The sequence below is a fragment of the Cavia porcellus genome, unplaced genomic scaffold, assembly GCF_034190915.1.
Source record: "Cavia porcellus strain 051 isolate PalLab524CR breed Dunkin Hartley unplaced genomic scaffold, mCavPor4.1 scaffold_21, whole genome shotgun sequence".
Classification (NCBI taxonomy): Eukaryota; Metazoa; Chordata; class Mammalia; order Rodentia; family Caviidae; genus Cavia; species Cavia porcellus.
Window position 1 is genome coordinate 14,425,069 of NW_026947504.1, and position 17,505 is coordinate 14,442,573.

At 38.9% G+C, this 17,505-nt stretch overlaps 1 protein-coding gene across 3 annotated transcripts in view; it reads left to right on the forward strand.

Moving 5' to 3' along the window:
- The first annotated feature begins 1,842 nt into the window (after positions 1–1,842).
- Positions 1,843–17,505, forward strand: part of Stk32a (serine/threonine kinase 32A) — a 112,861-nt gene continuing 97,198 nt past the window's right edge. Inside the window, exons 1-2 of one of the 3 annotated variants that reach the window (XM_013141215.3) lie at positions 1,843–2,042; positions 6,995–7,141. In XM_013141215.3, the coding sequence (XP_012996669.1) occupies positions 7,090–7,141 (52 nt within the window). In that variant the 5' untranslated portion in view covers positions 1,843–2,042; positions 6,995–7,089. Of the gene's footprint in view, positions 2,043–2,131; positions 2,705–2,782; positions 2,970–6,994; positions 7,142–17,505 lie in introns of those variants that run through there. The other 2 variants (XM_003477205.5, XM_063232328.1) reach the window with 2 other exon arrangements.

The window sequence follows — 17,505 nt, forward strand, 5'->3', positions numbered from 1 at the left end:
AAAATGTATGCCAAGCCTCTACATAAGCACATGCATTAGGACTGATTAGTAGTTTTTTTAAAAAACAAGTGACTGAATCAGCATAGGGATGGTGTACAGTGTAGATCCTAGAATAATGAGGGCCTACTTGATAGCCTGCTTATTGAAATGGCAATCTTAACAGTTGCCAGTCTCTGAGTGTTTGCTCTGGGCTGCCTAGCACCAAGTTAAGTACCATATATATATATATATTTATAATTTAATCCTGCACCAATCTCTATCAGAGCTGATAGAGATGACCATTATTTCCTTTACCAAAACTGGAAAACTGGAGCTTATGACCTGTAAGTGATGTTACCAACACTTCAGAGATGTCAAGTGGAAGTGTTAGTGTTTGGTGAAAGGCCACCTGACTCCAAAGACCTCTCTGCCAACCAGAATACCAAACTTAGGAAGTTTACAGAGATTTCTGTTCTAGTCTCAGCTCCTGTCCATGCAGTTTCAGTTTGATTATTAATAACTTGTATCATTACACCCTCAGGGTGAAAAGATACTAATGCAGATCCAACGAATCTGTGGCATACCTCCAATGCCATGAGTATGCTATCAGATGATTTTTTTTTTTAACCAGGTGCCCGATTTGGGGCTTAGGAATAAAACCTTCTACTGAAAACAAATTCCTTAAAAATTCACCCCCCCCTGAACTTTGTTACCTTTACAATTTTTTCCAAAGTGTACATTCAGTGCTAATTGACAGCATCTAACCCTTTCCAGCTAGGTTCTGCATAAAGAAATGGGAATAAAGGTGCTACGGAGAATGCAGAGATGCTTCTACCCAGCCTTGACACTAACTCACTGTCCAGCTTGGGAAATCCCTTCCTCTGGACCTCAAAAAACAACTGGGTTAGCTGGAGTTAAAGGTTATCCTGCATTTTAAATTGTTACAGAGGAAGGTAGCCCTTCGCTGAGAGGAGAGAAAGAAGAGGCAAAGGTTAGATGGAAATACAATGTTAGATACTAAATATGAATAGAATGGGACCCCTGTGTGGCTCTTGATGCAAAGTGACTGCCAACACTTCAACAATTTCAGCTGATACTTAAGGTACATCAAGAGCCACCTTAGAGTCTGCGTTAACAGGGATGAATAATGCCAACAGAGTTCCTGCCCTCTGTGGAAGTTCACATCTAAACAGAGTAAAAGCAGGAGTCTGCAAACAGTGACAGACACATTGTGTTTGACCTATACGTTTTTAACGTTTAAAAAAATGCTAATGTGCGAAGATCATGAGAGATTTAACGTCAAAGTTCGATTTATTTATTATTTTAAAGAGAAAAAACACAGGAAAAAAAAAGAGACAAATAAACAACTGCAAAAACAAACAACCCCCCACCCAAACCAGTAACAATATGGGCTTTCAAAACAAGATGGTAGGAATTTAACATTGGTTGTTATATTGCATATGGTTATCTTCAGATGTTGCTTAGATTACCAGATATAGACATGCAAAGTTGATGAACTGTATGAGTATTAATTATCCTTTTCCATGAACTAATAGTATCAGTAGTATAATCCTCTTAGCCATCTTATGTATATATATACACAAATTTATATTTTTTTCCTTTTCCCTTTCTTTTTTCCTCTCCCCCATCCCAGCCGTTCCTCCCCCTGAGCAGTCTCCTACTCTTTCACAGTATCTATTGTATGAAGATCTTGGATCTTATTTACTTTTTCAGTTTCTTACACTAGGGAGACAATATGGTATTTACACGTGAGTCCGATTTATTTCACTTATGAGTATGATCTCGAGTCGCATCCACTTCCTATAAAAGCCTCAAACTCTCTATTTAAAAATCTGATTACAGGACAGCCAGGAGCCGGCTAGAGGCTGTTCCCACCCAGTCCCCACCAGGACCGCAGGATCCCTGCTCCCCAGAGCCAGCTGCCCGCCGTGCGCACCCTGGCGGTGCCAAAAGCAACCTTTTGTGACGCTCGCTCTGGGCCAAAGAGCGCGCAACTCTTGGGTGAGAGGGAAAACCTAAGTCCTTGGAGCGCGTGGATTCCGGTAAGTGAGGCAAAGGAAACTGTCCCCGCCCCACTTCCAGGCGGGACGCAAGAAGACGCGTGGAAAAGTTGGGGGCCGCGAGCCAGGAGCACTGGGTCCCCCAAACGTTCTCTCCCTCCACTGATTGCAAGGCACGCTGGTCCCGAAGTCCCCGTCCCTGCCTCCGCGAGCCCAGCAGCAAAGGGAGAAAATCTCCAGGAGCAGAGTCCCTAAGTGGTCTTCCCCGTCGGAACCTGTAAAACCCTCCGAGATCCGGGGGACCCTACCTGTCACCCCCACTTCCACCCTCTGCCCCACCCCGTCCCTCCCCCACGGCAGCCTGGCCGCGTCTTTTGGAGGGGTCACTGCAGGGGAGCCCCGCCCCTCCCCGCTCGGCTCGGCTCGGCCCGGCCCAGCCCCGGAGGCGCCCGGGGTCCCCGCGCGCTCTCGGAACCGCCCACGGCCGTCGCTGCGCTGCCCGGCTGGCGTCCGGCTTCCGCGCGCTCGGGACGCTCGGAGGGCGCCGCCTGGGGACGCCGCCGGCTGCTCTGCACCCTCCTCCTGCTCTCCCCGCCCGGCCGCCGCCCCCCGGGGAGCTGCGCCCGCGGCGCTGGACCGACCGGAGCCCGCAGCTCAGCCAGGCCGGGCAGCCGCGCGCTCCAGGCCGCGGGCGGGCCGCACAGGTAGGTGCTTCCTCGGTCCCTTGAGCTCGCCCTGCGCGCCGCGGAGTTGTGTGGCCCGGGACGGAGCATCGCTCTGAGCTCCGGTGCCCCGGTGGAGGGAGGACTGGGCCGGGGGAAGCAGTGGCCTTTACTGCGTGCCAGCGCGCTGTTGGGAAGCCTGGAAGTTAAAAATGAGCAGAAGTGAAACAAAGGCAAGCAGTGGGGATAACACAGCCAGATCGTCCTGATACTCTGGTACCCTGCTTGGTCCCCCAGACAGACATCAGTAAGTATCTGCTGGGTGGAGTAAACGGAAGTGTTTCTCAATCCAGCTTTAAAACAAGCAAAAAACTGTTTTTAATGGTTGGCTTTGTGTCTACCAGAATCTCCTCGTCATCCCCTGCCCTAGGGCTAAAGTGAAATAGTTTTACTTAGAAAATAAAATGTGTTGTATTCATACAGTGGAGTGCTATGCTGCACTTAAAAAGCAGAGATGAGAGCTGTAAATAGGAATATACTTATACTCCGACCTCAGAAACACGATGGTAAAAGAGCCCGGCAAGGTGCGGAATATACCGAATTAATGATGTCATATTTTATTTTATTTATATTTAGATGTCTCATTAAAAAACCCTTTGCTATGTGTGTAAAAATGTTGGCAGTGGAGTGTAAAATGCACATCTGGCTGGTGATGGTGGGTATCTTTGCCAGTAGGAAAGAGGAATCAATTTCACAAGAGCACCAACGTGAAACGATGTTTTCCTATCGTTTATCATTCAGGTATCTAAAAATGGTGACGCCAAGTTGAATAGTACAAAGTTATTAACTGAGAGTGTTTAACTTGGGTGTTTTCATATTTTCCTTCCTTCCTGTGTTTCTGAATGTTTGTATGCAACACAATGCAAGTTGTTTTTCAAATGCCGAAATCTTTCATGCATGTACATATTGTGACAAAGTAATGTAAACATGTTTACGGGAAGTCCCAGCCTTTCTGCATTACACCCTGTGTTCTCCAAGTCTAAAGATGTTTGCTCTGGACCTGGGGTCCTCAGTTGCTGGGAAAGGTCACCTCCTGACAGGTTAAAGGTTAAGTTTAAGATCAGAGGACTTGCCAGCAATTGAGCAATGTGATCATTGCCTAGGTGAAGGTCGAATCTGAGAGGTTCTATGTTCCTGCAAGGAAAACCTTCTATTCCTTTTATATTTTCTGTGCTTTGGATTTTCATTTCCAAGCATGGAGACTGTTCTCATAACCCTTATCTATTGCTGTGAATTTAGAATCAGGATATCAGAAAGCAGAGAGTAATTGGCAAAGGAGAATAATACAGTTCTTCTGGGCTGTATTCAGCAAAATTGAAAGAATATGTCTTCATTTTCATGCTACAAAAAGGTTTATTTCTTTCTGGATGTGGGAACATATTCTCTAATTTGCTTATCCAAATAGAGGCAAAAAGAGAAAGGCAGTTGTAGACTGGATTACATGTGTTGGGGGCAGTGGATCAGATACCATTCCATCCGCTGGATCTTTCCACCTGCCTGCCCTCTCCTAAGGGGATTCCCTTTTATATATTTTCTTTATTTCACTGATCCATAGTGAACACAGAACGAAACTCTGAAATGCGGCAAATTATGATGGTGTTCCTCTCTTTCTCCTTCTGATTTGACAACTTGCAAGGTCAATGCTTGTGACATTTTGTCTTGCAAGAAGAAAGAATGCATGAGAAAAGGCTAAGAGGTGAAGAACAATACAAGAAAGCTACATGTACTCAGGTGTTGGTAGCGCAAGTCTGCAGTGTTCACAAGCACGATTCCTTACAATTACTTTTTCCTTTAGGACTACTCCTCCTTTTCTAGTACTATCAGTGTTTATGTCTTTACACTATTCTCCATTGTTTCTAGATTGTAAATGTCGTCATAAAACAAAAGGTCCTCTTCTTCTTATCCGTCAGCAAAACGTAAGGGCATCCACTTGCTTCGTAGTTTCCATTTCTGCTGGAGTTCAAGCCTTTTGAGTTTTCAGCCTGGGAAGATGGTTGGGTGTTCCGGCTGCCTTCATCTCAGCAATCCCGTGGGGCTTGCTTTGGCCACCTGTTTCCACCTGCCCGGCCCCTCCCCTCTCCTGGCAGTTTAATTGGTTGCTTCCTAATTGCTGACTTTTTCTTTGCTCCATTTAATGATTCTTTTTAAAGTCCATAAGGCACTTTGCCAGCAGTTGGCTTTCAGTATGAAAAATCGCATTTCCTTAATGAGTCTGCCTTCCAGATGAAAATTTTATTTACATTTTGCTAATGGGAAAGTGAGCTTTTCTTCTACCTTTTCACAGGGGTTTCCCAAGAGTTTTTTTTTTTTTTTTCCTAGTCATCTAATAACCCATGCTAACTTGGACACTTTCTGCAATTCTGCCTGCAGTCTATATTTCCTTCAGGTATAAATCCACGAAGAACAAGATAAATAACAGGTGTCAGTAATTAAAAATTATACACAGTGAGAAAATAGTGCTATTATAAAAAATAGCAGTAGCTAACATTAATTCTGTGCATGTTATGTACCAGGCATTGTGTTACTTGTCCCATTAGCTGTATCCATGAGCCACGTTTGTCCTAAGTGGCATAGCTGAGCTGAACTTTAAAATATTATTATATAAAAGTTAGAACCCCATCCTTGTCATAGACCTGAAGAGTTAATGTCATAGACCTGAAAGACTGATGCTTGGCAGTGATCTCTTGATCTTAGAGTAGTTACCTCCTTTGATAAGGCCAGTGTCCCCATTGACTAATGCCATGTACTAGGTCTGGATCATCTACTTGCATGGACTCCCTGACACAGGCATCTGATCTTGGGATTTCTGAGGGAGACACTGTTGTGCTTGAGACCAGCGGTTAAGAAACTGTTCCAAGCCACGATCAATGTCAGTTTAGGACTGGAACCCAGGCTGCTATTTCTCTGTGCCAATTTCAGGGGAAATAAGAATTTTTAACATTATATTTTAAAGGGGAACAAAGCCACTTAAGCAATTTTATCTCTCAGATTCATCATTTACTTTGGGCATTACAGTGCTCAACAATTATTGAGCACTTACGCTGTGAAAATGCTTTCTGGGTTAAATGTATGTGTGTCTAGCTACATTTGTGTAACTGCATAAAGACATATTTGTGTAATATACATATAAATACAATATGATATAAGGAGTAATGTCATATATAAATACACGTATACATTTATAGAGTTAAATATACTGTATTTGTGTCACATTAAACTCTTCTTTGGGTAGAACCATTATTATCTCCAAGTTGAGGGGAAGGAAAAATAGAAATATCTAGAGAAATGTACCTACTTGCTGGAATGGTGGATCCCTCTCCAGAACTCTGCTTATAACAGTCTGGTACCTTCTGGGGCAGAGATGAAGGGCATGGCATATACAAAGGCGGGTCAAAATATATGGCAAGTTTTTAAAATAAAGACAAATTATTACAGTCAAAGATACACTGCCATTTATTCCCCTTCACAATACTCCCCCTGACTTTGAATACATCTCCTAATCTTGCCACTTTCCGAAACAGTGCTGGAAGTTCTCTTTTGTGAAACTTTATGTGGTATGTTTAAAACACAAAATGCAGTGCATGATGCTGCCAGTAACGGGAAGCCAGGCTCGCAGAAACATCGTGGCATGGCCTCGCCCATCTTACTCAGGCTCTCTGTCAAAATCAAAAGGACCAGGAAAATTTAATATTTTTAATTCATTTAGGACATCAAGGCAGTCACAGCAGTCCAACAAGGACAGGAAAGAGAACCTTGAGAACTACTTCCGAGAGAAAGCAAACAGTGGGAAAGTGTGTTCCAAGTGAGGAGGTGCATTTTGAGTGGGATTCATGGCAATGTGCCTTTTACTGTAATTTTTTAAAAAATTAAACATTCATTGGTTTTACCACACATTTATACTTCTATGGATGTAGAAATTAAAATTGTTGGTCACACAACAAAAAATAAAATCTAAAATTAGCTCTTTTCTCAAATATGTAAAAATGTAATATTTTAATTTTCTTGTTAAATTAAGCATTGTTGATCTCATAAATTTTCTTCATACTTAGAAAAGTAATCTACTTCTCTCCTGCTTTGTAAGTAGAGGTCTGCTACTGAAGAAATGGTTTGTTCTGTTATTGCTTGATGTGTTACTAGTTCTGAAATCATAATTGTCAAGAGCAGAAATTTCTATGTCTGCGATACAGATTAGGCTAATATTTCAGCCATAGTCTGTATTCAGGGCATCTAGAGTATGCCACATAAGGATGCAGTTTCTTTTTTCTTTCCTAGATACCCAGCAAGTTTTCTGGACTTGTTTTGAGCAAAGATGAATGCTTCTGCAAGAATAATGTAACTGGAGGGTCCAGGTCAGGACAGACTTGATCATGGGCGCCAGCACTTCAAGCAAACAGCCAGTGTTTGATGAAAATGAGGATGGTAAGAAACGGGGCCAGTGACATTTAAAATGGAGTATTATGAAATTCAATTACAAGCTTTTAGTTTTGTAAGTACAGTGCAAGAACGATCTATAGGGCCTTTTAAGAAAAAATTAGAAGCAGGAGAATAAGCTCGAGGACTTTGTAGGCTGGACTGCTTCTTTCACTTTCTTAATCTCAATTCTACCAGATTTCTTTTGTTTGAACGGTGATGTAACCGGGTACATGGTGGAAAGTTAATGATTTGTTTACTCTCTATGCTGTTCCCTTGACAGTTGAATCTTTACTCCATTGCTACTTGTTATAGAAAGTTTCTTACAGTATCAAATTACATATGAGTGATAATCAGTAGTCAACATGTTAATGGCATCAAGTTATATAAGGTTGGTGCCTTGTATAATTTCCAAATACTGTGCTTCTGTGATCTAATTTTGTATTGTTAGATCATGTGGGAAAGAGTCAGTTTTTTTGAATAAAAGGAAAATAGAAGGCCAGGTTCAGCCTGACAAGAAAGCCAAGGCATTGTCCTCCCAACGCAACTGCCATCCTCCAGTGAAGTGTGCTGCGACCTCTCTGGCCTCCCCAAGTGACATTTGCTTCCTATGGTGAGAGTGTGAGCAGCCTTGCAGTGTGGAGGTTAGGTACTGATTTAGGTTGTCTAGAAAAAAGAAGGCCACAGATTCTGGGTAATAAGTTGTTTAGAACTCCAAAAAGGAGCCTCCTGAATAATTTCCAAAAGTTCTGCCAATTGGACCACGAAAAGAGAAGAATGAACTGTAGTACAAGAGATCTAATACCAGTCCTGTTAAGGCTGTGTGTGAGGCTCAAAATGCTCAATCATTTTACCTTCAAATTGCTCATCTGAAAAGTAAGGAGATAAGGTAATCTTGAAGGTCTCTTCCAACTCAGAAAGTTTATCATTTTGAGGTTTTAAGTTCACTGTCTAAAATTACAAAACAGCTTCTGAGTCATCAAGGAAAGTTTATTGCATTAGAATGTAAGTTTGAATGTTGACACAGAAATCACAAGTAACAGTGACCTACACAAGATGGTTGTACTTTTCTTTTTCATGTAGCTGTCCAGACATAAGTCATCTAGGATAGTCAGTGGTCCCAAAAGCCTAGGGACTGCGGCATTGAGTGGCTTGCTTTTTTGTGTCTTCTCCCTTCTCTAGAGAGGCCTCCTGCCTCAGGGGTGCTCATTACCTTACCCAAATGCCAGCCACTGAGGAAGGAGTTGGGGAGCTGTATCCATTCTTTGAAGCATTTGCCCTGTCTTGTCACAACCATTCACATGCACATACCTAGTTACAAAAGAGACTAGAAAGTTTAGTTTTTTATCTTGGGTGACCATGAACTTTATAAAAATAAATTCTCTTTATTAGAGATAATTAGCAGTTTGGCATGTTTGGGAAATAACTAAAATTGCTGTGGTAGAAGAACATACTCTTGGTTTTGTTTTTTTTGGTCTTTTTCCTTTTTATCGGTAACGGGGATCGAACTCACGACTGCCTGCTTGCAAGGCAGGTGCTTATGCTGCTGAGCTAAATCCGCAGCCCCCGTACTCTTAGTTTGGAATATTTGGATAGAGGCAATTAGAGGCAGAATGTATGACTGATCAGGATGATTTGTGTTAAGGTATCTACAATCAAATTAGCCGTCTGTTCTTATTACCTGTATAAAATACACCCTGTGAAATTACAGAGCTGGCAAGATCCAAAGAAAAACTTTTCCGTCGCTAATTTTGCTGTCTTGGTTTATTTCATCAAGTAGTAAAATAGTAAAAGCAAGGATCTAGAAAAGTGATATTATATGAGTTTCCCATTGCTAAAAATGGAAAGACAAGCTGACTTGCTTTTCATTCATTTGTCTCCATGTACTTGTGTAGATTCTGAATTAATTTTGCATTAGGCAGGTCTTCCTAGGCAGCTTGGGAAAGAGTGACCAGCTGCAGGTTTGTAATTTGCTAGGGACAGATGTCATTTGATGGTGCTACCGTAGCATTATCATTAGAAACACTTTATAGCTGCCTTCAAAGGAATCTGAAACAAACACAACAAAACAAAACAGAAACTAGATTGGAGGAGAGTTAGATTTTAAAACAAGCAGGTATTTCTTTTTTTTTTTTTTTTTAAGCAGGTATTTCTTTACATCCTCTAGTTTCCTTGCTTAGGTTGTTTAACTCCCAACCTAATGAGAAAACCTATTATAATTTCCATAAAAGGGAAAGGTAAACATAGCCATAAATCTGTGCTTCCCAGGAACAAGACTTGCAGTCCCCTTACATACACACTTGCAAAGCAGAAGACATAGAAAAGCAAACCCACCTCTCATGAGCCTGCTGTTTTGCTGGACAGGAAGGATAGAGACAGAAACAATGTAGTCATTGCTCTGTGCTTGTGAAACCCATGTTGCAGTTTTGAAGACACACAGTAAAGAAATAACCGAATAGGTAAACAAGGAGACTTCAGAGTATGCTAAAATGCCACCAAGGACAGGACTCAATGCTGTACTGGAGAGGAACAGAGGGATGGTTGGGCTTTCCAGGGAGATGGTATTTGAGCTGAAGCCTGCAGAATCAGAAGCTGGCTATGCAATAAGATGAGGAGAATAGTTCAAGCACAGGAAGAAACGAATAACCACAAGGTCGGGAAAAACAGTTTCCTATTTCATAACCTTCTCTGATGAATGTGATTTGTTAAAGGAACTGACTTTAGTTTCCGTATTAACTTGTTTATAAGATCCTTGAATTTTAAAGAGGAAAAGTATGCCACTTTGGAAGACTTACTGTATCATTTAGTTAATCATGTAAAGTTTGCTGTGGACAGAGCACAATGTAAAACTTTACCAAGCTGAATGTAAAATTGAGCTGTGAAGTATCTGATGGGGCCAGGGGACAGAAAGTCCTGACTAAGCAAAGAACACAAAGCCTATATCATTTTTGTTGTTCATTTTTTTTGCATAAATAATAAAACTGGGCCAGAATCTAGGGCACTAAAATGAGCCAAATTAATTACTTTTAAAACATTGCAATAAAAGAACCCCAACACATGATGAGAAGTGTTTTGTGCGCCCTCCAAGTTGTTTGATAATCCTAGTACGTAGATTTGAGAAGAAAATTTAACCAATTTTTCTAAGCACTATTTCAAGAATTTTGTCTTATGGAGAAAATAGTTTTGATCATTTTGAAGGTCATTAAGGATTAAGATAAGGTATTATTGTAGGTCCCTTGAGACAAGCTATTCTTTTTAGAGTTCATCCTGACGTGTATATCCTTCTGTTCCGTCTGGTTCCTGACCTTGAGAGCCATTCTGACAGTTACTCATGTTGATCTTCAGTGAAAACCAAGTGTGGAGATTTTAGTGCTGGTGCATAGAGTAAGCTTTGCTTCTCTAGATACTTTTAAATCAACTATTACCAATCAGAACTCAAGTGATACTTTTGTAGTTGGAACTTTTAATGTTAGTACAAAACCGTTTATTTCTTTGATTATGGTAAAATCTGTATGATAAAATGTACCATTTTAAATCCATTTCTGTGGTATTGAGTAGGTTCATATTATTATACATCCATCATCATCACCCATTCCTAGAGCATTTTCATCCTCCTAAATTGAAATTTACACTCACTAAATCATAACGTTTCCCACTCTCCACTATTCATCACTCAGAGCAACCACTGTTTGACTCTATATCTCTGTGAATTTGATAATTCTAAACCTTACGTAAACAGAGTCATAAAATTTGTCCTTTTCTTCATTTGGCATATTGTCAAGATTCGCACATGTTGTGTTGTGTGTTCAAATTACTTTTTGAGGCTAAATAATAACCCATTGTATGCATATACCATATTTCGTTATCTTTTTATCAGTTCAAAATAATTGTTTCTAGTCTTTGGTTACTATGAATCAGGCTGCTGTAAATTTTGGCAAACAAATATCTACTGAAATCCCAGTTTTTAGTTCTTATAGTAGGTAGCCAAATGTAGAATTACTGAGTTATATAGTAATTTGTGTTTAATTTTTTGAATAGCCACTATACTGCTTTTTGCGTAATCACATTCTAATCTTCTAATAATGGGAGAAGAATGGGCTGAGAGTGTGAGCTCTCTTAGTAGGAAGACAGACCCATGATCAAATCTCTGCTATGCCACATATTATTGATCTGTATATTCTTATGAAAAAACTCAAAGAGGAAGTAGCTTTATCAATGATCATCAGACACTAGGGGCCATTTGACTAATTGTGAATTGTTCTAAAGGGACCTGAAATACGATTTTAAAAGTCTCCAAACGTAAACAATTATTAGTGAATTAATTTGAAACAAAAACCTATGTTGGGCAAGTTATTAAATCTTTATAAGCCTCCATTTTTTTCATCCATAAAATACAAATAGTAATTGAAACATACTTCATTAAGTAATTGTGATGGTTAAAATAGTGGAAATAATTCACTTAGCAAGGTGTCTTATGTAAAGTAACTACCATATTAGTGCTAATTAATATATTAGTGCTTATAAATATATAAGCATCAGAATTTCTTAGTGTGAACTCTAAAGTATTTTCACTTCTGAAAAAAACAGAATTGGTTAAATGCAACTCAGTAGATGCCATAGTCAATATGACCTACATATGAGTCACAGAAGAGCAAATTCTATGGATTCTGCCAAAAACCTATAGATTTCTCGGGAAGAATTAGGTTCTTGAACTGAGGTACCTCTGTACAAACCCCTTTTCAAGAAGTCAGGTTACTGACAGCACAAAAACAGTGTCTTTTTTGGTTTTTCTTTTATCTCACTTGTTGATTGTGTATCATTTAAGACAAAACTAAAGATAAAAATCAATGATTTGTAGGTAAATGGATGGATTTTGAGACCATACTCATAAGTGAAATAAATCAGACTCACCTGTGTAAATATATTGTCTCCTCAGTGGAAAAAACTGAAAAGAGTAAATAAGATCCAAAATGTACAATAAATATTATGGAAATGAGAGGAAAATAAAGTGCTCAAAAGGAAAGAACAACTTGGATAGGGGAGAAGAGAAAGAGGCAAAAAAAAATCATACACACACATATACATACATCTATATATACACATATATACACACACATATATATATATATATATATATATATACACAAGATGAATAACTATACTGTTAATCTCTGTTCATCAAAAAGAACAGTTTGTGCTTTCATTGTTTGATTGTCTGATAATTTTTATTGCTAAATCTTATAATCTGAGCAACTACTTTGAAGATAACAATATGCAATATATTAACCAATGTTAGTCTCAATATTTTGTTTTCAAATTCTGTGTCATTGTTTTTATTCTTTTATTGTTGTTTTGTTTTTAAAATTTAAAAAAAAAACCCAATGATATCTACTGTTATGGTTTACGTCTGGATGTCCCCCCAAAGCCTCATGTGGTCATGGGGGCCAGGCCTTTCAAAGGTAGCTGAGGCTAGCATTTGTGATTGGTTCATTGTCCAGTGCTGGATCTGGCGATGTGAGCACTGCACCCGCCCAGGGTTCAGGAGCTGGCATACAGTATAAATGAGGAAGGAGTTGTGTTTTCCCCTTTTCCCTTTGCTCCTGTTGCTGCGGCTGCCTTGAACAGTTGCTCCTTAGCCACACCACCCTGCCTTGGAGCCAGCTGGGTATAGACTGAGAACTTCACAAACTGTAAGCTAAATGAACTATGCCTTCTTTAACTTGGGGCATCAGGTATTTTGTCTCTGCAATGAGAGAAAAGTACCCAAGATATCTACTTTTCTTTATGTAAGCCCCAAACTATTAATTTCATTTGATCTATAGACTCAGAGACAATTTCCTCCACATCTAACAGCGAAATTCATATTCTGAGAACTAATTAATGATACAGAAAAAAATAGTGAATTTTCTGAAAGAAAATGACTCCAAGGGACATTTATTTTTAATGCTCACAGCTTTTTCCTTTAAACTGTTTTTATTTCCTCTGACTGCTGTGTTTTATATTGTGTTTGCTTCTTGTTGTTGTTATTTTGCTTGTTCAAAATTAACATTTGAAAAAATTAAACACTGAGGTTTGCCAGGCTAATTTAGAGAATGAAAATCTTTATTAATAGAAGGAAATGGACTTGTTTATGACTCAGGGCTTAAGCAATAAGACAAGGTCCTGCCATCAGTATGAGTAATGTGTGTTTCTAAGTATGTACAAAGAATGCAGCAGTGATAAAGTTGGCTTAGTCCAACCCAGCGACAGATTTCTGGTGTACTGTCATTAAGAGAAGTTTGCCTTAGATTAGCAGGTTTCTCTAAAAAACATAAATGCCCCAAGTTTGCAGAGCAAGCTCAATTATTGCATTATTCTTTAGATTTGCTAAAACTAAGGATTAGGTTATTTGGCAGCACTTGTGCTCTAGGATATGAGACTGTTTTTAGTTTCCCAGTGTCTTCTTTAGTGGCAGAGGCAATGGGTCCTTCAAAATGTTGGGGCAAGAAAATTGGCCACACATTTTCAATCCAAAGGAAATGGAAAGTTACTGAATTGATTTCAACCTGAAGGACTGAGAATCTGCACTGTTATTTCAATGTCCATGATTTGCATATGTGTTCCCAAGTGATTAGTCAGTGAGTTTCAGGGTTTCACATCAGATTTGAGTATTTTTTTTTTTATATCACACATTATTTTCGCATTGAACTGATTGGAAAAGTTAAGCTTTATTTGTGAGTACTGGCTTCTTTAAACATGCAATCTTTTTGGAAAATGCAACATTTAGTAAAAAACATTTGTGATAAATAACTTCAGGTGTCCAGCTGCTCATAGCAACATTTGAAATTTGTGAGTGCTTTATTTCTGTGTCCAAAGGGACTGGAAGAATCAGGAAGAAGCAAAGCAAAAAACTCAGAACAGAGCTCAAAGACAGCTAATGCTTCCCACTGGAGTGTTCCTTGACTGGAGTTATGAATATGTGTGTGATAGAATCTGCTCAAACGGATTTAGGAAAGTTGCAGCTGGCCTTTAGCGTTCCATAGCTCATTAGCACAGTAAATGAGTTACAATATGTAACTGAAATGAGTTACACTATTTAAATCTTCGTCTTCTATTGTTTTGCTATTGCAGGATGAAGAGGGATTATGTTTCTTTGGGAGTTATGGTCATGAGTGTTTTATTGTAGTGCAATTCTGGAGTGTTGGATGTTTTCACTTACAGGAGGAGTTGGATTTGGTGAAATGTATTCCTTCTTTGTTGATATTTTAAAATCTGAAATATTTTAAGGAGTGTCTCATGAGCAAGTGTTGGCACAGTAGTTATTGATTACTAAATAACACTCATGCTACACTGGCTTTTTATCCAATAAAATTTTATACAGTTTTAATTTTCATCTTGGAACCACTTAGGTTAGAAATACTGCCTATAAGCTTGTGTGAATGTTCGGACATTTTGAATAACACGCTGAGACTGTTATCTTTAATGAGAATTGGTGTATAGGTCTTCAAAAGAGCCAACTTCTGCAGATATAGTCTTAATTACAATGAGCATTTCACAAACGAAAAGTTCACAAATTCAGATCTAATGAGTTGTATAGAGACTTCAAATATGCTCAACCATGTGACCATTCATTAACATTTACTTTGGAAAACAAATATTATAAAGCTCAATAAAGGAGAGCCAGGAGTGGTGGTACACCTCTGTAATTCCAGCATTTAGGAGGCTGAGGCAGGAGGATCACAATGAATTTGAAGCCAGCCTGGGCTATATAGAAAGTTCAAGGATGGTCTTACCTACATAGTGAGACAATGTCTCAAAAAACAAAACAGAGCAAAATGTCATTGGAGGAGCCAGATACAGTAGCAAAAAACACCTGTAATCTCAGATACTAGGGAAAGCTGAGGCAAGAAGATCATGAGTTCTAAGCCAGCCTAGGCAACTTTGAGAGACCCTCTCCCCAAAATAGACCGAGGACATAACTCAGTGCAAAGGGCGCTCAATTCCTTCTCTCTAGATGCAAATACCTATCTACCTACTTACCTATGTACTTACATATATACATGGGACCGCCTGTATAACTCACTTGTAGAGTGCCTACCTAGCATGTAAGAAGCCTTGAGTTCTATTCCTAGTACTATAAGAAAAAGAAGCACCTGTATTAAAATAGTATTTGTATAAATACAACACTGAACACAGTTTATGCAGGTTTATATAATATATAAGTAGGTTTATATATACTTATATGTAGGTTTATATAGAACACAGTTTGATAAAGTTGAAACAAGCTTTGCCTTTTCTCCATATGTAGAGTGAAATTTTTAGGCACCTTGTTTGTGCCTAAGTGGTCTGATCTTTGGCTGCTCAAATTTATTTATGAGTTTGAATTACAAAAACCTTTCTCTCTGATGGGTCAGATAATAAATGCATTTTACTTTGAGGCAGTATTGGCAATCATTGTCGCATGAAAGTGATAAACTTAGAGACAAATAAGTGTGACTCCCCTTCATCAAAACTTTACTTATGGGGGCTGGGGATTTAGCTCAGCGGCATAAGCGCCTGCCTTGTAAGCAGGCAGTAATGAGTTCGATCCTTGGTACGGACAAAAAGGAAAAAGACAAAAAAAAAAAAAAAAAAAAAAAAAAAAAAAAAAAACTTCACTTATGGGCAATGAAATTTGAATTTCAAAAAATTTTTTGTTTTCACCAAGTATTATTATTTTGGTTTTTACCAATTATTTAAAAATACAAAACTCATTATTAGTTCATGAATCATATGAAAATAGGTGAGAGTTTAAATTTCACCTGCTGCATCTTGCAGACATTTATTTGTATAATCTGTGAAACTTTTTGATATTCACTTAAAACCCTCTGGCCTTAAACCAAGACTGAGCAAGGAAACTAGAATCTGCTGTCTATAATAATCCATCCTTTACTAATTGTCATGTGGTTGGTCCATGTGAGCCAATGAAATTACTTGAACCAATAAATCTAGTGGTTTGGAAGGTGAAATGTGTCAATTCTGTTCTATATATTATTTGACACCTAACTGATTGAAAGGTCACTGCCTGCAATGCATTTGAAATATGACAGTGCAGAATTTGTGTATGACTGGGGGATTGATTCAACTGAAGCGCACCCAACATTTGGAGATTTGGTTTCCCTATTCTGCCGCACTGTTCTACTTTGCCATTTGTTCTTAAAAAGTTGTCAGTGCATTGCTGACTTCCAAGCAGATTTATGAATTGGGGTCCAGGCAGCGGGACAAATAAAGCTGTTGATGCCCAATGCTTGGTCTTGGCAACAGAGATGGGTGTCAGTAAAACTCAGATTTCCTGGGCACTGTGTTTCATAAAAAGAAAGCACTGACCCTGCAAATGACTGCCGTCATTGGTCTTGGAGCCCACTTCTCTGGAGAAGTCCAGTTACATTCTTAATGGACTTGCCAAGCTCCCATTGTGTTAGTCTTAACTGTTTGCTACAAACAAGGGCGAAGGAAGAACTGGTCTCTGTATCAGTAAAGTAAAGTAATTTTTCATCAGTGCATCATTAGTGGTAGGGTTGAGAACTGGCCTTCAGTCTTAACTAGTATCAGGGTGGCACAGAGTTACACATTGCCTGTGTAAATGTGTGCCAAGCTTCTCAGCCTGTGATGAGAGAAAAAAATGAGGACGGTATAATGAGCTTTTCACTAAGTTAAATCTATTGAAAATTTTAATTCTGAAATTACGTCTATGTGTGTGTGTGATGTTTAAGGATTGTGGAAAACAGAAATTATTTTTCATAGTCAGAACTTAGTTTTGCAGTTTGCCTCTCTAGTCTGGTCCTCTCCTTTGTAAAAGTGGTCACGTAATAGTGCCTGCATCTTAAAGTTTTTTGTGGGAATAAAGAGAAATTATTCATGTAAAGTGCTTGGCTAGTGGCTAGCGTACAGTAATTGTACAATAACTATTACTTATTCTCATAATAATTATAATAATCATAGTTTTCTAGGCATTTCTGTGGCAGACAAAAATAAAAATTGCCCAATGTTGATTTGCTTTGTTTTCCCTGTAGATTTTGGGGGAGGTTGTAGGGGGGAAATGAATTTTCTGATCTGTAAAATACAAACATATAATTGCAATTTCTATTTCTATATAGAGAACTTATTTAAGTAGCTAAGATAGAGAAAAGTATCAGAAGCGATCTATTTTAATTAGAGTCGTCATCTTCATTTAAGTACATAATAATGTGCCTAACAGAGCGCTGTGGAGTTGGCAAACTGAATTTATTTAGTATTTACTTTCTAAATAAAATAATTAGAAGTGAGGTACGGATAGTTTGAATGTGGGGTAAGACATAAAGAACAAAAGCAAGGGTGAAACTCAGGGTTTCGCTGGAGAAGAGGAACAGTGAAGG